Source organism: Somniosus microcephalus, chromosome 4 (assembly GCF_052327205.1).
Source record: "Somniosus microcephalus isolate GS21.2 chromosome 4, FLI_Smic_1.0, whole genome shotgun sequence".
In the NCBI taxonomy this organism is placed as follows: Eukaryota; Metazoa; Chordata; class Chondrichthyes; order Squaliformes; family Somniosidae; genus Somniosus; species Somniosus microcephalus.
The window spans coordinates 275,705,985-275,728,137 of record NC_140990.1 but is presented as its reverse complement, the minus strand read 5'-3'; the positions used below and the strand labels follow the sequence as shown (position 1 = coordinate 275,728,137).

Here is a 22,153-nt window from a genome sequence, read left to right as displayed (position 1 = left end):
TTTACCAGTGATTCTTATAAGATAATGTCTAGCAAGGCCACAGATCAAAAACAATTTGTATAACCATGTACGACAAGCTATGTTAGTTCATCCAAACTGGCATTCTTCATTGCAGTTTCAAACCCGGTACTGGAAAAGCTCATATAGGATTTGGTGAGCTGAAACATTTTGCATTAACCAGTTTGAATGCAATTTGCAAATGTTCACGTTGCTTCAGCAGCACTAATTTATTAGCAAAAAAGCTTAAAAATGCAATATAATAAAATACAAGTTTGTTGACCTCAGATTCTTGTTCAGCACTTTCATGCAGTGCAATGCTATTAATATTACTGCACCTTTGCAGGAATTATAAAACTTGGTGGAGAAAAGCTATGGGAGGCAGAATATTGCCCGAGAAATCTAAACCTTCCAAGATTTGATTTACCTGGAAAACATTGGAACCTTTCTTCAACCCCCAACCCTTCATAAGTGTATGCAGGAGAATATTACTGATTTAACTTGCAATCAGATGATACTCTGCATTTGATTAACAGAAAGCAACACAGTTAATATATCAAACTGAACCGATGAAGACTGTTGCTTTCAGTATTTAACCATTTTGTTCCCATGTTTCACTTCACATAATCCTTTCCATTTTGGAAAACAGGGCAAAATTCTATTTCGGTGGTAGTGCAAAATGAGTGATAGCAAATCGGCTGTCCATTTTACACCTTGCCTGATTTTCTTTTCCGTGGCCTCCTTCTATGCTCAGTCTATGGTGCATTAGTGGGCAACTTCTGAAGTTGGGGAGAAGAGCAAATGTTAGAGACTGTGTGACAAAAGCTTTAGGGTGTTCTTGGTCTGAGAATACCTGGTGCTGACACTGGTGACAAATACAGGAAAATATCCTATTCTACAGCATTAACATCGCTCACCTTAATGCTATATGATAGCAAACTAAAGGGTAAAATGTAAGCCTATTGATGTTACCAGCTAATGCTTTAGCTTCAACAAACTCCTTCAGTACTTCGGTTACAATGGTACATAACACAGTTTACCATTCCTCATGTATTTGATGTATTTCAGTGTTTACAAAGAATCGGCAAAAGGCTGACATTGATCATTATTTCAATATGTACACAATTGTAGGTTAAAATGGCACATTTTCAGAGAAGTCAACTTTTGCACAGAAGGCTAGCAAGGTCATGTAGATTGTTGGAACGAGATCGCTGTCAAATGTATTTCAGGTGTTGTAATATGGTTAAGTGGATGCCCCATTAAACACTACTTCTAGAGTGAAGAAACACAAACTGCCATAGTTCCAGAATCCAACAGTCTAAATAACTTACTTTTATTTCACAGATACGAAAATACCTTTTCTTAATTGCCTTGTGTTACTGGCAGTCCCCAGCCCACTTCTCGCTTCTTAAATTAATGAACAACAGCAACAGGGGAGGAGAAGGATAACTTGACATGACAGCACCCAATCACACTGAAGAAATGCCTCAAAGCTTTAGCTCATGGTATCAACCTTAACTCAGCATATGGAAAATATTCCATGCTTTGTCCACTGACATCCCACATTTGTCAATCTAACTGACAAATACATTGAAGAAAGTCAATGCATATCTGGCAGTCTATGATACAAAATAAACAGCCCTTCCAGTCAGCTAAGTTTAGCCCACAGTTTAGCAAAGAACAAGGCTCTCTTGGATGTGCTGACCCATGAATATACAGGTGGGTGCAAGGCTGTCCTGATAGCTATTACATTTTCTTATTAAACAAGACCAGTACTGGTATGATAGCAAAATACTACAGATGCTGGAAATCCGAAATAACAACAGAAAATGCTGGAAAAACTCAGCAGGCCAGGCAACATCCGTGGTCTGTACTGGTCTGGCTGGTATGCCACACTCTGAAGGTCTTTATCTGAGTCACAGCAGCTTCAGAATCCCAATATGTTGCCATAGCTTACTGCTCAGTGCTGTTTTCACATTTTTGAAAAGGTTATTTTTGAAGAGATTTTCTGATCAAAATACAAAGTCAAAGTTTGTGTGCCATAGTAAGTTAAAACATTGGGGGGAAAATTGGGTTGCGCCCCCTTTGGGGCGCTAACTTTGCCGGGGCGCTAACTTTGCCAGGGCGCTACTTTTAGCGCCCTGAAAAAACTAGCGCCCCCACGCCTGAAATTGAATGGTAGCGCCCCAAGCAGGAGGCAGGGCGCTACTGAAAGCGCTCCCCCTACCTCTTGGGGCACTACCATTCAATATCACAGCGCTACGTGCAACAGCGCCACACGCGTCGGCATGTAGCACCACTGTATTACAGGCCTCCCTCCCCTGATTAAAGGAGTGGGGCCTAGCGCAGCGCACACCGGGGCCCTGCTGGACCACCGGGGAGCGGGGTGCCAGCAAAAGAGCCTGGCACTCAAGAGGATTGCCGGGCTGACCGATCACGGCTGGCACCCTGCAGGAGGAGGCGAGAGGGGGCAGGTGCTGGCAGGCAGCCCAAAAAAAATGGCCGCCCGGCACCTGCCCTTTAATTTGCGCCACCATGGCCGCAAACACGGCACCCTGACCCTGTCGGACATAGCATCCGGCGGTAGGTCAGGGGGCGCGAGCGAAGTTTGCAGCTGGGGTGCTGCACACGGTGATGACATCATCACCGGAGGCGCAGCGCCCTGGGGCGCTACCGGCTACTGTCGCCACTAACCTCTCACTGAATTTTGCGGGAGGCGTTAGCAGTGCCGTGCCCGGGTGCTAGGTGCTTTGTGCCCTGTTAGCAACCCAATTTTTCCCCCATTGACTTTTTACCCCTGGGACGAGTTTGACTCCAGCCTAAACCAGTGAGATATTCTTGGACTCTAACCATTGCAAGCCATCTGAGTGGAATTAGTTTGGGGGCAATTTCAACTGGGAGCTGGGTTCAGCAAAGTTTCCAGTTGGCACATGCCCACAGTGCACAGTACTGATGTTAAAGTTGCAGTGTAAATCCAGTTATCCTATACTATGTAAACTGGGCAGAAACAACTTCTTCCACCTTGATGAGCATAAATATATAACAAGCTCTCTTCTTTAAAATAAAAAAAATACTTTGTTCCCCCACGTTACATCAGTCTTATGGATGCAGAGGTTACAAAACAACTGCATGATGGAAAATGGTTAACATTCAGACTATGCACAAAACTTAAGTTAGCTGAATTTTTTTTGAGGTGTGGTTATTTTGAGGTGAAGTTAAAGTGTAATTTATCGTTAAATTGTGTTTTTGACCATACTGAAGAATCAGTTTCTTTAATAAAAACAGAAAATGCTGGAAATACTCAGCAGGTCAGGCAGCATCTGTGTTCTGATGAAAGGTCATCGACCTGAAACATTAACTCTGTTTCTCTCTCCACAGATGCTGCCTGACCTGCTGAGTATTTTCAGCATTTTCTGTTTTTATTTCAGATTTCCAGCATCTGCAGTATTTGTATTCAGTTTCTTTATCTGTGGTCATCTGGCTGCTAGCAACTATGGCTGTTTGCTAATTACCCAGATATTTATTCAGTGGTATAATACAAAGGCATCTTATATTTGAGGTCTGATGGCTTAATTGACAAAGAAAGGTATGGCATATAAAGAAACATATAATTATAAACGATATAGAAGGAATACGTTTTTGTGATGCCAAAATACTCAAACTTGCTTTGCGTGTGTATAATGACTATAAGTAGTTTGAATTTAAAGTCACTAATTTTCCAACAACTTGTTGAGACCGATATAGCCTTCACAGAATCACAGAAACCCCACAGTGCAGATAGAGGCCATTTCGGCCCATCGAGCCCAGTTTACATAGTATAGGATCACTGGATTTACACTGCAACTTTAACATCAGTACTGTGCACTGTGGGCATGTGCCAACTGGAAACTTTGCTGAACCCAGCTCCCAGTTGAAATTGCCCCCAAACTAATTCCACTCAGATGGCTTGCAATGGTTAGAGTCCAAGAATATCTCACTGGTTTAGGCTGGAGTCAAACTCGTCCCAGGGGTAAAAAGTCAATGGGGGAAAAATTGGGTTGCTAACAGGGCACAAAGCACCTAGCACCCGGGCACGGCACCGCTAACGCCTCCCGCAAAATTCAGTGAGAGGTTAGTGGCGACAGTAGCCGGTAGCGCCCCAGGGCGCTGCGCCTCCGGTGATGATGTCATCACCGTGTGCAGCACCCCAGCTGCAAACTTCGCTCGCGCCCCCTGACCTACCGCCGGATGCTATGTCCGACAGGGTCAGGGTGCCGTGTTTGCGGCCATGGTGGCGCAAATTAAAGGGCAGGTGCCGGGCGGCCATTTTTTTTGGGCTGCCTGCCAGCACCTGCCCCCTCTCGCCTCCTCCTGCAGGGTGCCGGCCGTGATCGGTCAGCCCGGCAATCCTCTTGAGTGCCAGGCTCTTTTGCTGGCACCCCGCTCCCCGGTGGTCCCGCAGGGCCCCGGTGTGCGCTGCGCTAGGCCCCACTCCTTTAATCAGGGGAGGGAGGCCTGTAATACAGTGGTGCTACATGCCGACGCGTGTGGCGCTGTTGCACGTAGCGCTGTGATATTGAATGGTAGTGCCCCAAGAGGTAGGGGGAGCGCTTTCAGTAGCGCCCTGCCTCCTGCTTGGGGCGCTACCATTCAATTTCAGGCGTGGGGGCGCTAGTTTTTTCGGGGCGCTAAAAGTAGCGCCCTGGCAAAGTTAGCGCCCCAAAGGGGGCGCAACCCAATTTTCCCCCCAATGTTTTAACTTACTATGGCACACAAACTTTGACTTTGTATTTTGATCAGAAAATCTCTTCAAAAATAACCTTTTCAAAAATGTGAAAACAGCACTGAGCAGTAAGCTATGGCAACATATTGGGATTCTGAAGCTGCTGTGACTCAGATAAAGACCTTCAGAGTGTGGCATACCAGCCAGACCAGTACAGACCACGGATGTTGCCTGGCCTGCTGAGTTTTTCCAGCATTTTCTGTTGTTATTTCGGATTTCCAGCATCTGTAGTATTTTGCTATCATACCAGTACTGGTCTTGTTTAATAAGAAAATGTAATAGCTATCAGGACAGCCTTGCACCCACCTGTATATTCATGGGTCAGCACATCCAAGAGATTGCCACACTCTGCGTTTCGGGTATGTTTATCTGCTGAAAGCTGAATTTGGATGAACGCAACTAGTTTGCAGCAAAAGACTAAATATTACAGGAAGCTTACAGAGGTCTTCATTTTTTTAATACACAATGTTGACATAATGGGGTGAAATTCTCCTTGGGCAGTACAGCAAATTGGGCAATAGTGAATCAGCAGCCTGTTTTACACTCTGCCTGATTCCCCACATTGAACTCCTCCTGCCATAGTTTTGCCCACTCACTTAATCGGACTATGTCCCTTTGTAACTCCCTGCTTCCATCTGCACAACCTACTGTGCCTCCTAACATAGTTTCATCTGCAAACATGGATATACAACTCTATTCCTTCATCCAAGTCATTAATACATAAGATGAAAAGCTGAGGCCCCAGTACAGATCCCTGGGAAACACCACTTGTCACATCCCGCCAATCAGAATATATTCCCTTTATCCCTACTCTCTATCTCCTACCTTCCAACCAATTACTGAACCGTGGTGTAAAATGGGCTGCCGATTCGCTATCACCTATTTTACGTTACCACCCACAACTAGTTTCACCCCCAATAGCTTTGTTCACATGAAACTTAAGTATGGCAGCGTTGTGTGTGGAAGCATAGCTCCCGCACTTTAACATCAACCAGAATTACTCAGTTATAAACATTTGAACAGAAAGCAGACACTACAAGCATTCAAACTCCTGATAAGTACAAAATGGCATCATGTTTAACTCTAGCATTGTTTGAATCATATATTGCACAATTGTATTTGGCAGAAAGTTATCACTACTTAAAGATATAGTAGAGCTTACAATGCAAACAAAACCTCCCACCCAGAGAGAAAATAACCACACCTCATCAACTGTGAAATCCCTTTAAGAGGATTATTTCCAACTCAGATTTGGTACTCTGATCACGACAAAGACCCAAGGAAAACACTAACAGTTAGGGTGTGGCATACTTTTTTCTTTCAAAAATTTCTGTCAAGATAATGAAACAGTTTAAATTTAAAATCTAGATAATGTTAGGTAAATTTGACATGGGTGGTAGGGGATTTGATAGTTAGAGGAGCAGACAAGTGTTTCTGCGGCCACAGGTGTGACTCCAGGATATGTTGCCTCCCTGGTGCCAGGGTTAAGGATATCTCTGAGCGGCTGCAGAACATTCTGAGGGGGGAGGGCGAGCAGCCAGAGGCCGGGGTCCATATCGGTACCAACGACATAGGTAGAAAGAGGGATGAGGTCCTGCAGGCAGATTTTAGGGAGCTAGGAAAGAGATTAAAAAGCAGGACCTCAAAGGTAGTAATCTCCAGATTACTCCCGGTGTCACGTGTGAGTGAGTATATAGAAATAGAAGGATAGAGCAGATGAATGCGTGGCTGGAGAGATGGTGCAGGAAGGAGGACTTTAGATTCCTGGGGCATTGGGATCGGTTCGGGGGGAGGTGAGACCTGTACAGGCTGGACGGGTTGCACCTCAACAGGGCCGGAACATATATTCTCGTGGGGAGGTTTGCTAGTGCTGTTGGGGAGGATTTAAACAAATTTGGGAGGGGGATGGGCACCAGGATGTAACATTAGAAAGGGGAAATAAAGTGCTCATAGGATTGGGAGAGGCAGAGAGCACTAAAGTAAGAAATAGTAAGTATTAGGTGGGGTCAAATGAAGAGAATACAGGGTGGTCTAAGATGGGTTTACAGTGTATGTATGTGAACGCACGAAGCGTAGTAAACAAGGTAAGTGAGCTGCAGGCACAAATAGCCACATGGGAATATGATATGAAAACAGAAAATGCTGGAAATACTCAGCAGGTCAGGCAGCATCTGTGGAGAGAGAAACAGAGTTAACGTTTCAGGTCGATGACCCTTCGTCAGAACTGGAAAAAGCTGGAGATGGAACAAGTTTTTAAGCAAGTGTAGGGGCAGGGAAAGGAGGGGGAGGGGAGGAAAGAACAAAAGGGAAGGTCTGTGATAGGACGGAAGGCAGGAGAGATTAAGAGACTAAAGGGATGATGGTGCATGGCAAAAGGAGATGGTAATGGGACAAGTTAAGATACAAAAGATGGCTCTAGATGAAGTGTAAATGGCAATGGCAGAATGAAAGACAGCTGCCATGTGAGAGAGAGAGAGAAAGAAAAAAAAAGACAGGGGCAGAGGTTATGGTCTGAAATTGTTTAATTCGATGTTGAGTCCAGAAGGCTGTAAAGTGCCCAATTGAAAGATGAGGTGCTGTTCCTCGAGCTTACGTTGAGCTTCATTGGAACAGTGTAAGAGGCCGAGGACAGTGAGGTCTGAGTGGGAGTGGAGCGGAGAATATGATGTGGCAATAACTGAAACCTGGCTCAAAAAAGGGCAGGAATGGGTATTAAATATTCACATATAAGGTGTTCAGGAAAGATAGGAGCTGGTGTGGCAGTATGGATTAAGGAGAATGTTACAGTGCTGGAGAGAGAGGATGTCCTGGAGGGGTCAAGGACAGAATCTATATGGTTAGAGTTAAGAAATAATCGAGGTGCCATTACACTACTAGGTGTATTCTATAGACCACCAATTAGTGGGAAACATATGGAGGAGCAAATTTGCAGAGAAATTACAGAGAGATGTAAGAACTATAGAGCAGTAATAATGGGGGACTTCAATTATTCTAATGACTTGGATCATAATAGTGTAAAAGGCAGAGAAGGGGAAGAATTTCTGAAGTGTGTTCAGGAGAACTTTCTTGATCAGTATGTTTCCGGCCTGACGAAGGAGGAGGCATTGCTGGATCTGGTTCTGGGGAATGAGGTAGGTCAAGTGGAGCAAGTGTCAGTAGATGAACATTTAGGGAACAGTGATCATAGTATCATAAGGTTTAGATTAGCTATGGAAAAGGACAGGGAGCAATAAAGAGTAAAACTGTTTAACTGGGGGAAAGCCAGTTTCAGTGGGATGAGAACGGATCTGGCCCGAGTAGACTGGAATCAAAGATTGGCAGGCAAAACTGTAATGGAACAATGGGCTGCCTTTAAAGAGGAAATAGTTCAGGTACAGTTGAGGTACATTCCCACTAAGGGGGAAAGGCAGGGCAACTAAAGTCAGGGCTCCCTGGATGACGAAACAGATAGAGAATACGATGAATCAGAAAAGGAGCACGTATGACAGATGTCAGATTGAAAATACATCTGAAAATCAGGCTATATATAGAAGGGTCAGAGGGGAAGTGAAAAAGAAAACAAGAGGGGCAAAGAGAGGCTATGAGAATAGAATGGCCAACATAAAAGGTGATCCAAAAGTATTCTATAGGCATATAAATAGTAAACGGGTAGTAAGAGGAGGGGTGGGGCTGATTAGGGACCAAAAAGGAGACCTACGCATCTGTCTTCATCAAGGAAGAGGATGCTGCCATAGACATAGTGAAGGAGAAGGTAGTGGAGACACTTGATAGGATAGAAATTGATAAAGAAGAGGTATTAGAAAGGCTGGCTGTACTTAAAGTAGATAAATCACCAGGAGCGGATGGGATGCATCCTAGGATGCTGAGGGAATTGAGGGCAGAAATCGCGGACCATAATATTCCAATCCTCCATAGATACGGGGGTGGTGCCAGAGGACTGGAGAATTGCAAATGTTACACCATTGTTCAAAGATAAACCCAGCAACTACAGGCCAGTCAGTTTAACCTCGGTAGTGAGGAAGTTTTAGAAACAGTAATCAGGGACAAAATTAACAGTCACTTGGATAGGTATGGATTAATTAAGGAAAACCAGCATGGATTTGTTAAAGGCAAATCGTGTTTAACCAACTTGATCAAGTTTTTTGATGAGGTAACAGAGAGGGTTGATGAGAGTAATGTGGTTTACGTAGTGTACATGGACTTTCAAAAGGCGTTCGACAAAGTTCCATATAATAAGCTTGCCAGCAAAGTTGAAGCTTATGGAATAAAAGAGATAGTGTCAGCATGGATACGAAATTGGCTAAGTGATAGGAAACAGAGAGTAGAGGTGAATGGTTGTTTTTCGGACCGGAGGAAGGTATATAGTGGTGTTCCCCACAGGTCGGTTCTAGGACCACAGCTTTTCTTGATATATATTAATCACTTGGACGTGGGTGTACAGGGCACAATTTCAAAATTTGCAGATGATACAAAACTTGGAAGTATAGTGAACAGTGGAGGATAGTGATAGACTTCAGGAAGAGAGTCAGGCTGGTGAAATGAGCAGACACGTGGCAGATTAAATTTAACGCACAAAAGTGTGAAGTGATACATTTTGGTAGAAAGAATGAGGAGAGGAAATATAAACTAAAGGGTACAATCCTAAAGTGGATACATGAACAAAGAGACCTGGGGGTATGTGTGCACAAATCGTTGAAGGTGGCAGGGCAGGTTGAAGAAGCAGTTAAAAAGGCTTACGGGATCCTGGGCTTCATAAATAGAGGTAGAGAACAAAAGTGTGGAAATTATGATGAACCGGTATAAAACATTGGTTCGGCCTCAACTGGAGTAGTGTGTCCAATTCTGGGCACCACACTTTAGGAAGGATATGAAAGCCTTAGAGAAAGTGCAGAAAAGATTTAGGAGAATGATTCCAGGATTGAGGGACTTCAGTTACGTTGATAGACTGGAAAAGCTGGGGCTGTTCTCTTTGGAGCAGAGAAGATTGAGAGGAGATTTGATAGAGGTGTTCAAAATCATGAGGGGTCTGGAAAGAGTAGATAGAGAGAAACTGTTCCTATTGGCAGAAGGGTCGAGAACCAGAGAACACAGATTTAAAGTGATTGGCAAAAGAACCAAAGGCGACGTAAAAAAAAACGTTTTTACGCAGTGAGTACTTAAGATCTGGAATGCACTGCCTGAAAGGGTGGTGGAGGCAGACTCAATCTTATCTTTCAAAAGGAAGTTGGATAAGTATTTGAAGGAAAAGAAATTGCAGGGCTATGGGGAAAGGGCAAGGGAGTGGGATTAGCTGACAGTCGGCACGAGCTCGACGGGCCAAATGGCCTTCTTCAGTGCTGTAACCATTCTATGATTCTATGAAGTCTTTGACTGCATTTCTTGCCTATAAGTCAATTGGATAAAGACAATGCAGATGCAGAAAGCTGCCAATAAGTTAAAGCAAACAGAAACAAGAATGTGTTATATATTGCCTTAGTTCCAAGTCTCAAACATGGCAGACAATAAGCTTCTCCTCTTCTACCCTGCCCTTCCACCAAGAAAAGTAAACCCAGCATGTCTCCCACTTTTACAACTATTGGGATTCAAGTTGTCCTACAGCTCAAGCTCATCTATTGATCGAAGGGCAAGTACATCAGTCTTTGTACTATACAAGCGAACACTGAAGGACAACAACATTGAAATTTGATAATGATCAGCTTTTTAAAAAAAAATTAGTAAGATTGCTACTTACGGCAACTGAAGAGCTGCTGCTCTCCTTCTTAGAAACAGCTGCTTGGTACATGGCCAATCTGTCCTTAAGCGAGACAGTCTCCTGGATATCAAGAGGCACACTGTCAGCCTGGCTAGGCTCATCAGATATGACAGCAGCTGGAAATGAGAACACAACTGGATTTCAAGACTTTATAATAGTAGTTCATTAAGTCACAGAGAAAGATACTAGGTGTACTATCATGAATCACAATGCTAACCCTCACCTCCCACCCCCTCTCCATTTGGGGAGAGGATTGAATAAGTCAAAAAACAAATGAAGAGGTAGGAGACCCATTTTATTTTAATAATACATGTTTCTTGAGGATGGATGAGTTGTCTTTGTGGTTCATTTTCTAACAATTATCATTGTTTATACAGGGTACTATTTTGCAAGACACAAAAATAACTAAGCAAACCGAGCATAGAAGATTATGGTATCAAGAAAGAGCAGGCATTGGGACTTTCTATGCATCCAAGCAACAATGGAAAATGACTTGCAGTTACTTGGGGGTAGAGGGGGAGGCCTTAATACAGGAAAACAAAAGCACAACATGGAAGTAGTTTGAACGTAACCGGTCAGTCTTACTGTAGCTATGAAATTATTTTATATATCCCCAAAGGATTGTCAAAACTTTTGTATCTGTTGTTGGGTCTAAAACTTCCATGCAAAGCAAATGTTTTAAATAATTCTTAAAACGATATTAGTACACAAAAGATGACCAAAGTAGTCACTTTATCTAGAGATGTGTTAGTAGCTTTGGTACCTATTTTACCATGATCATTCTCAAATGTTTCCTCATATCCACCTAGTTGTTTAATGACACATACATCGAAAACTTACTAAACGAAAACCACTGAAACCTATTGCTTAGCAGGTGCCGCAATAAAAGCCATTTCAATATTAGGAATTTTTTTTTGCTACAGCCCACAATGGAATAGATTTTCCATCAGCAAACAACCTGTTACAGGACATGGTGGTGACCATAACATTCTCAAGTATCCATGGTGTGGAGATGCCGGAGTTGGACTGGGGTGGACAAATGTAAGAAGTCACACAACACCAGGTTATAGTCCAACAGATTTATTTGAAATCACAAGCTTTCGGAGCGCTGCTCCTTCTTCAGGTGAAGTGGAGAAATGCATAAAGACACAGCTTATATAGTCAGAGAATCATGTCAGATGTTTACAGGTAACCTTTCCAACTGCCATTTATCACACCTCGGCAGAGAGATAATCACAGCAGTCAAAGGTGTGAATGGTGTCCAAACAGGTCAGCCAGGGAAACATTACATCAAAGAACAATGAGGTGGGGTCACAAGGGGTCAAATATTGCAGATGCTGGGGTCTGTATGAAAAACAAAAAAACAGACAAAAAACATTTTTTTTGTTGTCTTTTTTTGTTTTTCATACAGACCCCAGCATCTGCAATATTTGACCCCTTGTGACCCCACCTCATTGTTCTTTGATGTAATGTTTCCCTGACTGACCTGTTTGGACACCATTCACACCTTTGACTGCTGTGATTATCTCTCTGCCGAGGTGTGATAAATGGCAGTTGGAAAGGTTACCTGTAAACATCTGACATGATTCTCTGACTATATAAGCTGTGTCTTTATGCATTTCTCCACTTCACCTGAAGAAGGAGCAGCGCTCCGAAAGCTTGTGATTTCAAATAAAGCTGTTGGACTATAACCTGGTGTTGTGTGACTTCTTACAATTCTCAAGTATGAGTGAGTACAGCAAGCCTAAGGACTGGTGTGGAACACTTGACAAATCCTCCCTCCAGACTTAACCATTTGATTGTAGAAGCATAGTTGAAAAATTCGGCTGTTGGATCATGTTTTCCTGGCTTTAATACCAGGAAAAACATATTTGTAAACAACAGACAGTGATTACATAGTCTAAATGTTGAGTCTCTGCTGGTGGCAAGGTATCTCTCTGGTGCACACTCGGGAAATTGACCCAATGTTTAGTTTAATGCAATGTACAGTTGCCTAACTTTGAGGAGCTGCATGGATCAGGCTGCTGTCTCTCCAGATGATGCCACTTCTGGTTCATCTAGTCGCTGACAGTGGATGTGGCAGAAGGTGGGCAGAATCAGCCAGCTGGTATAGTGCCACACATGGCCATATCAGTTCAGCTTTATCAAGCTTCATACTCAGTTTCAGGTATTTAAGCTTTGCCAAGGCTGGAGTGAGGGTGGGGTTAGGAGAGGAAGTGTCAAACATGAAGGAAGTGAAAGGAAACCCAATGTGAAGGCACAAAACTGATTTTGTAGGCAAGTGCATGAGTAGTGTTTGAGGAATGACTTAAGTAGCTAAGCAGCTGCATTAGGTAGGAGTGAGGAGGGTTCTCAATTTGGCACTTCAGATCATCCTCCAAGGAGGGCACCCGGACACCATTCATGGCAGCAGGTGATAAGAAGGCTCGGCATTGCACACTAACCTGCAGGGCCTCAGACCAGATGGAGAAGAAGAACACATGTGAAATAATTTGTCATGGGTACAGTACCCACCTATACCATGTGTTCAGTGGATGGCTCAGAAGTTGCTTGGTGCAAAGTGTTGCCTACTCCAAATCTGTTCCTCCCCTATACCCTTCTATAATCTTGCTGCTTGTTCTTTGAATCGTGTGCATACCCATGCCTCAGGATTGCACACCATCAACATACATAGAATTTGAAACATTGCCACAAGGCCATAACACTTCAAGCCATTTTAGAGCAACTAAACAATGCTTATATTACAAGATATTGTGTGTAGTAGTTTTGTACTTGAGTAGAGAGTAACTGAGAGTAGAAAGAACAAGAACATATGTTTTGGATGACTCTTCCATGGGGAGATTGTCTTTAAGCGCCGAACATGGCAGTCCACCTATGACTCGCTTCATACAATATCTCAAGAGCAGCATCTGTAAATCATTCTGTGGAACCCAGTATTTCACTGCAGTCATTCGCCCTCAATCCCCTCAGCTCGCTGGTCAATGGAAAATGCAAGCCTTTAAATAGCAGTAGGAATATTTGGAAGCTTCTGAAGATCTGCAAATGCTACCACAAGCAGCCTGCTGTGCGTATTGGAGGTTACCATGAATAGAGAGGAAAAAATGCAATTGCTGAATTCCAAGAAGGAACAGTTGTCCAGGAAAAGTCATGGGGATATCCTGCATCAAACCATTCCTGCACAATTATACCCTGACAGGTTTTCTATTCGCAAAACTACAACTAATAAATGACACTTTTCATCATGGAGGTAAGTAAAGATAGGTCACCTGATAAAGAAGGCCAAATGGTCATGTTTCTACTATTCTGTTACTATACAGTACCAGTTGATATCAATTTCTAATATTGGTCCAGTTTCAGCTGTTATATTTCAAAAAATGTAACAAAAAGAACTGAGCGGAGCAATGCAAATCCACTGTACTTGCTTATTTAACAATTTCTTGTCTATGTCAAATAAAGTTTTCTCTTTTGAAAATAGTGACTAAAGCAGTATAGTTTTGTTTATCTTTTCAATTTACTGAAGGTGCAACCCCAGCTCAATACATTAGACAAGTTATCAGTTTCAATAGCTTGAAAACAAGTGTTTTGATTGACAGAACAGATCTAAATTAGCCACAAGACCCCACACTATTGGGTTTCCAGTATCAGCTCCGCCACTGTGCGGAACGGCAAGCCAGTTCTGCAACCTACTGCTCAATCGCAGTTGCAATATGGGACAAGTCTTATAGAAAGTAGGCAGCTAGTGGATAATTCATAAAAAGTGATTCATAACCTCACATAACATCCCATTTTCTTAGCAGTAGATGTTCTTCACACCTTGGAGAATAGTTTCTATTTTTAACCCCATCCACTTCAAATGCTTATATTGTTATTCTGTTTTATTTGATGGAATTTGCCAGTCAATAGCTACCACTAACATGTCATTTTCCTTATTTTAAACTAACTGACTACATCAGATAAGAACAAATTTAAACTCACAAGTGGAAATTTTAAGTACAAGTACATAGTGCCTGCAAAGGCTTGTGCAGAGATCATTAACACACAGCCCTGACCAAGATACTATTTAGTGGAGGCAATGTTATGATTCTCTAGATCATAATACAAAAACAGAAGAACTTCTTTCACAAATACAATCCAAGATATTTTTAAAAATCCTCCCCCCATGTTGTTTAGAATAATTTCCAAATACACATTGGAAGCATGCGGGCTGACAAAGACTGCCATCTGATCACAGTATGTTCCATTTTAAAACTTTTAACCACCCTTATGAGTTATAACTAGCATGCAATTGCAAACCTATCAGGTTAATGCTATTAGATCTGATACTTGCACAGCAATCTCTTAAAATAAACGGTGTCATTTTTGTCACTGTTTTAAAAAGTAGAGGGCACATATTTAAGGTATTGGTCAGACAGTTAAAAAAAACACAAGCAAAAATACTCATGGAGTTTTGAATTGATTGGGAGAAATACGGTTCTAGAATAAGAGTACCTCTTATTATCAAGATCGCACATTTGTCATATATTTCTGTTTTAAAAAGTCAAGAGTGATAGACCTAGGATGCCTTATGATGGGTTGGGAGTGAAGTTAAGGGCTTACTTAACATGGGAAGGTGAAGTGATCACAGTACCCAGGATGGCCTAAAATAATTCAGCCCGTTTTATAGCATGATGATCAACTGACCCTGTAAAAATCAAATTTTAGAAAAGTGAGTCTTGCCATTCTTTTCACATTAATCAGCAGCTTTCTGATTACCCACATACACTGCAAAATCTAGAGTATTAATGCTTAGCAACAGCTTCATTTCATGACAGGTCTTTCAATGGATAATTAACATAACCGCTCCATTTGAGAAAGCAAGCATCAAGTCAATGGCCACTGTTAAAATCGGATATTTTAACCAAGCCAGTTTAAAAAATATGAGCTGCATACAAAGTAACTTTAAACCAAATAGTCAACAAATCTAGCATAGCCATTCTCTTAAAATGTTATCTTTTGTTTATTAGCTGACAAAGAATGATGTGTATTGTTATTGTTATTTTACTGTCAAAGTTCCTTGATAACAGGCAAATATTGAATGGAACGACATGCAGATTAGTCCGAGCACCTCACATTAGCCGAGTATCCATTATCTTTGTACATACACAGCACAAAGAAAGATATTGATGAGAGCCAGAAACTATGGCCTGCACAAGATTGGATAAAACTGTTCCCTGAAGTCTCTTTTTTACAGTGTCTCATGAGGTCTGGTGTTATTTACCGAATTAAATCTTCACAAAAGGACATGCCGACATTTAAGTCTGTAAATTTGCAATTGTTTCAACCACTGCCTTTGTCTATAGCACTGTATGAATGTTCGTTGTTGCATAGGAACAAGCACCTTAACTATACGTTTAAGTAAAGCTTTATGTAGACTACATATTTCATCTGGATAAGGAATTACTGTGAGAAAGGAAGAGTGTAAGAGGAATATTGAGTTCATGCGCTGACACACCGCAGAGCAGCAAGGTACTGGTTTGAGCCCTCGTGACAAGTTCCAACTGGCTGCCTATCGAGGGAGCAAGGTGCTAAAATCTCCTTCTTTGGCTCGGTGTCAATTTTTTGTCCGATTACGCTCATATGAAGTGCCTTGGGACATTTTACAATGTTAAAGGTGCTATATAAATGTTATTGTTGTTGTTGCTTGTCCTGAGATATGGGGAAAAAAAGGCCAAAGGAGCATATGTTCTTATGTGTTCACTGTTGCATGTACAGAAGGCTGAAAGACTGTTGCCATCCTCTACTCTTCAGACAGCAATTTGCTGTGGAGAGCGAGACAGAAATGGAATATATTCCAATTCTCATAAAATAAAGAAAGAAAGATTTGCATTTATAAATATAAATATATAAATAGTATCTATTCAAGCAAACAACTAGAGATCTGAGGAAATTGTTGCATGAATTAGCACGTTTTTATCGTCAGAATCTGCTTGGCTATTAGAGGCATTTTGGATTAAAAGTTCCCCTCAAGACCAGCAGAGGAAATTACCAAGATCAGGTTTAATGTTACAAATATACTGGAATGACTGACACTTTGCTAAAGTAGGCAATTTTTGGCCGTGCATATTCACTTTACTGTAATTTCAAAAGATTGGTACTTAAATGCAATTTGGAAAAAAAAGCATAAACACTAATGGTATTCTAAAAAAAAGATAAAATCACCTTTGGTTTTTACCTTTGTAAACTCAACCCATATAACATACTTCAAACAGAGAAAGAAAACCTTGCGTAACTAATGAAAATCAATCTACTGCATATGTGATAAGTATATTTAGTACACATCAGGATGTTTCATACATACCCCTTTAGTTCAGCAATCGTTCGGTTGGTAAGATTTTGAAAATCAGCAATTTATGTAGAAGCGACTTCTCTTTAATCCTGTACCAGCAGTGTTTTGTACCTTATGTCCAGTAAAAGTGAAAAATCCCTCTTATTGCAGCAATTTACTGGAGACCAGCTCCAGTCACATCTGCCTCGACCTCCTCTCAGGCTTGATGGTGACAGCTGATTTTATTTTAGCTGCTTGTAAGGAAGAATCCAGTTATTTTTAGGAGTTGAGGCCTATAGATGCTACATCTAGTCAATTACTTGTGCTGGAAATCTATTTTGCAAGACAGACAGACTCATGCTGTCCTCCAAATGCCTTTGGCACCTGTCAAACCAATCAAATTGACTAGGGTATAAAACAAGTTGAAGCCATTAGGTTAAGCACCTGCTATAATTATCAATACATCTTATTATAGGAAAGTGAACAATGCTGTACAATTCTATATTGGAGAGAATGAATGTTCTACAGGACAATTTATCTTAAATTAGACAGAACAGCCACTGGTATTTTACATTTTAATTGAAATGTAACTTCCATTCAAATGATCCATTGCCTACATTAAGCAAGTGATCAATGATTTAAAAAATATAGGCCTAGAAATTTGATGATGCAAAACAGGCACCTAGGCATTCAATATGGCGGGCGGGGATGCCTATTAATTATGAGCCGGAAGTGCGCCACCCGCAATATTGGATTGGGCTGCTCCATAGGCATCCAGGATACTTGTGGTAGGACCCTTTTCTGATATTGGTCTGCCCTAGCACTGGACGCACCACATGATCAACTTGATCAGCAACTTATGGCACTAACAGGCAGGAAGAACCCTTCAGGAGCGCTATTTAATGGTCTCATCTGTTGAGTCTGTGTGTCCCAGTTATGCTTATTATAAATCACTGGACACAGACAACAAGAATAACTTTAACAGGTCTTTATTATTCGGAGGTCAGGGCTGAACTGCCCAGCAAATCACTACACAACGTTTATATACCGGTGTGGTCACCACCGGTATTACAGTATACAGCAGCCAAGAGAAAGTAGTACATCTCTTAAGGTAGTTCTCTTAAGGTGGAACAGGTTACATACACCACAATCCTCCCTTTTTAGCTTAACAGTGTATATCCCCATTTAACATAACATAATAACATATATATATATATACAACTTCATGCAAAACAGTTCAAAGATTCAGTCTCTGAGGAGGCCTCCTGATCCGAGTTGGATAACGCCTTTCAGGGGTCTCTGATTCTCGTTGCTGGGGTGACTCATCTAGTTGATCTCTTATGGATTGGACATCATCATCAGGTACATTCAATGCCGAGGTAGATGCTTCAGGTTCACTAACTTCTTCCACGGTTGTCTCTGCCGTAACCATGGGTTCGACCCTTGTTCTCGATTCTACCAGTTGGTCAGCATGACGTCGTATTACATTTTCACCAATATCTACCGTGTACATCAGGGGTCCTTGTCTGGCCCGAATTGTTCCAGATTGCCATTTCTCATTTTTATAGTCCCAGGCTAACACTGGTTGTCCTATTTCGAAACTCCAAGTGGTCTTGTTATTTATATGCTGGAACTGTTTGTTTTCGACTTCCCTCCGCACATTTGGTTTTAACAAGTCCAACCTGGACCGCAACCTCCTGTTATAGAACATCATGGCAGGACTTTGGTTTGTCACTGCATGAGTGGCGTTTCGATATGCCAGTAGGAAATTGTCCACCTTGTGTTGTAGTGGAATCTGATCTTCGCTCATGGCCTTTATTGCTTTTTTGAACGTTTGTACAAATCTCTCGGCCAACCCGTTTGTAGCCGGATGATATGGGGCAGAGGTATAATGTTTCACCCCATTGTTCTTCATGAATTTCTGGAATTCTTCTGACACGAACTGCGGTCCGTTGTCTGAACATATTTCTTCTGGCAATCCATTTCTTGCAAATATCGTTCTTAGCACCGCGATCGTCTTTTCCGAGGTAGTGGTAGTCATCTTAATCACTTCTGGCCATTTAGAATGTGCGTCCACCGCAATTAAAAACATGGAGTCCATGAATGGACCAGCAAAGTCAATATGTACACGTTGCCATGGGGTTGAAGGCCATTCCCATGGATGCAGCGGTGCAATCGGAGGTGCATTTTGCACTTTTTGGCACCCTGAGCAGCTTTTCGTCAGGTCCTCTATCTGTTGGTCGATACCCGGCCACCACACATAAGCCCTAGCAAGGCTTTTCATCTTGACTCCCCCCAGATGACCTTCATGCAGTTCCTTTAGAACTCTCTCTCTTAACTTAGGAGGAATAATCACCCTTGTTCCATACATCAATGTTCCTTGACAGACGGACAGCTGTTCTCGTCTTGCTGAGAATGCCGGTAACAGTGGATCACCATGTGCTGGCCATCCCTTCACTGTCAATTCGTAGACCCGGGACAGTGTCGGGTCGTTCCTGGTTTCTCTTTCAATACTTGCATTGGTGACTGGTAAACATTCGATGATGGTCGAGTGAAATAACTCAACAGGGTCAACCGTCGGTGCCTCCTCCGCTGTAGGTAGTGGCAGGCGCGACAGCCCATCAGCATTACCATGCTGCTTTGTACCTTTGAATTCTATCTGATATTGATGTGCCCCTAGGAAAAGGGACCATCTCTGGAGCCTCTGTGCTGTCATCACCGAAACACCCTTCTTAGGGTTAAAAATGGATACCAACGGCTGGTGGTCTGTCAGTAGCGTAAACTTTTGGCCCTGCAGATAATGATTAAACTTCTTTACTCCCCACACAAGGCTGAGAGCCTCCCTATCTATCTGAGCATAGTTGCGCTCAGCGGAGGTCAATGATCTGGATGCGAACGCAACTGGCCTCTCCAAGCCATTTGGCAACTTGTGTGAGAGTACTGCCCCAATACCATATGGAGAAGCATCACAAGCCAACCGAATGGGCAGCGTTGGGTTGAAGTGAGCCAACACTTCCTCTGAGGTGATCAATGCCTTGCTTTTGCGAAAGGCCCTCTTACAGTCCTCGCTCCACTTCCATGTTACTCCCTTCTGCAAAAGAGCGTTCAGCGGGTGCAGCACCGTGGATAAATTTGGCAGAAACTTATGGTAATAGTTAATCAACCCTAGGAACGACCTCAACTGGGATACATTATCCGGAGCGGGAGCCTTCACAACAGCTTCGATCTTGTCAGGAGACTTATGAAGCCCCTCCTGGTCAAAGACATGACCACAGTACGAGATCCGCTTCTGAAAGAACTCACATTTCTGGCGATTAACTCGAAGTCCATATTCTTTCAATCTGGTGAGCACCAGTTCCAAATTTGCAAGGTGTTCCTCATCATCATCTCCTGTAATCAGAATATCGTCCAGGTAACATTGTGTGCCTGGAATTCCCTGTAATACCTGCTCCATGGCCCTCTGCCAAATTGCTGGAGCCGATGCCACTCCAAAAACCAGTCTATTCTACCGATACAAGCCTCTATGCGTGTTGATCGTGAGATACTGGCGTGACTCTTCCTCAACTTCCATCTGTAAGTACGCCTGCGCCAGGTCTATCTTGGTGAAGTGTTTCCCGCCAGACAACGAAGCGAAGATATCCTCAATCCGCGGAAGCGGATATTGCACCGTGTGAAGCACCGGATTAACAGTGATCTTGAAATCTCCACAGATGCGAACCTTCCCTGGTTCCCCCGGCTTCTTGCTCGATGAACGCTTCATGACGGGAACAATGGGCGTGGCCCACTCACTCCAGTCCACCTTAGACAGTACTCCTGAACGTTCTAGCCCTTCCAGCTCAGCTTCCACAGCAGGTCGTATCGCATAAGGTACCGGTCTGGCTTTGAAAAATTTCGGGTTTGCATGTTCTTCAGCCTTGATGTTTGCCGTAATTCCTCTCAGTGTTCCCAGTCCCTGTTGGAACACCTCTTTAGCATCGTCCAATATTCTGGACAATCGTTTAGGTTTGACATCTTTTTTACCGGAATCTACCGTTAGTGCTTTTAAGGAATGCCAGTCCATATTTATTCTCCTGATCCACTCCCGTCCCAGTAGTGGTGGACCTCCCTCAGGTAGCACATATAAGTCCATTCCTCGGCTTTCTTTGCCCTTGTGGACCACCTTTACCTTTATCTTTCCGATGGGGTACACTCTTTGCCCCGTGTATGTTTTCAATACAATCTCCGTATCCCGTAGGGGAATATGTGGGAATAACCTTTTGTAATCTTGCTTATTCATGACCATCAATGCTGATCCAGTGTCCAATTCCATCTTCACTTGGACTCCTGCTATCTGGAGTGTGACCCAGATAGTTTGGAGGTCTGCTTCATTACCCACATTGTGTACTCTTAGACAACCCAGTTCCTTACTGCTGGAGTCTGAATCTGACTTCTGTTCATCCGAACTGTTCTCTGTCACCTTGTGTACCTTTCTGCACTTTTCCTGCGGTGACTTTTTGTTGCTGGTCTTCTTTCCTGACCGGCACACTTTAGCTATGTGACCAAGCCTGCCACATTTTCTGCATTCCTGATTTTTGAACCAGCACTGGTTCTGATCGTGCGTTGTCTTTCCACAACGATAACACTTTACTGTACCCAAGGCCATTTGATTGGTGCTGAGTTCCGATGACCTTAGCTGCACTTCCGCAGTGCCTCTCGCTGCGGCTTCATGCGATGCTGCAATAGTGACAGCTTTATCAAGCGTAAGATCATTCTCCTCTAGCAGTCGCTTTTGTGTTCCTTCTTTTAACAATCCACACACAAATTTATCTCTCAGCGCATCTGCTAGTCCTGTTCCAAACTGACAGTACTTTGATAGCTTATGCAGTTCAATTAAGAATTCAGCATTGCTTTCTTCTTTCAGCTGCGTTCTTCTGTAAAATTTAAATCGTTCCGCTATCAGCAGTGGCGTGGGGTTTAAATGATTTTTCAGGACAGTAACAATATTCGCGAAAGTCTGATCCGCCGGTTTATCTGGTGATACAAGGTGCTTCAATAGCCCGTACGTCTTTGCACCCATTGAGTTTAATAAGGTTAGTGCTTTCTTATCATCTGGTACCTCATTTGCTTTACAATAAACTTCCATGCGTTCTACATACGTGGCCCAATCTTCGACATCGCTATCAAAAGCATTGATGTTACCATGTTTAGGCATCCTTGCAAGTTTCTTTAAATTTTCTTTTTCCCAAAATGGCGGCTTCCCGCGCTTGTCTTCTTCCCCCGCCTACTAAAATGACGGCTTCCCGCGCTTGGCGGTTTTTCCCGCGCTCGTCTTCTTCCCCCGCCGACTACAATGGCGGCT

At 42.8% G+C, this 22,153-nt stretch overlaps 1 protein-coding gene across 6 annotated transcripts in view; it reads right to left on the bottom strand.

Annotated features, from left to right (window-relative positions):
• xirp2b (xin actin binding repeat containing 2b) overlaps positions 1-22,153 on the bottom strand; it is a 250,156-nt gene that overhangs the window by 106,026 nt on the left and 121,977 nt on the right. For 4 of the 6 annotated variants that reach the window (XM_085986456.1, XM_085986455.1, XM_085986457.1 and 1 more), the window contains one exon: positions 10,491-10,627. In XM_085986456.1, the coding sequence (XP_085842582.1) occupies positions 10,491-10,627 (137 nt within the window). Of the gene's footprint in view, positions 1-10,490; positions 10,628-16,848; positions 17,219-22,153 lie in introns of those variants that run through there. The other 2 variants (XM_085986461.1, XM_085986459.1) reach the window with 2 other exon arrangements.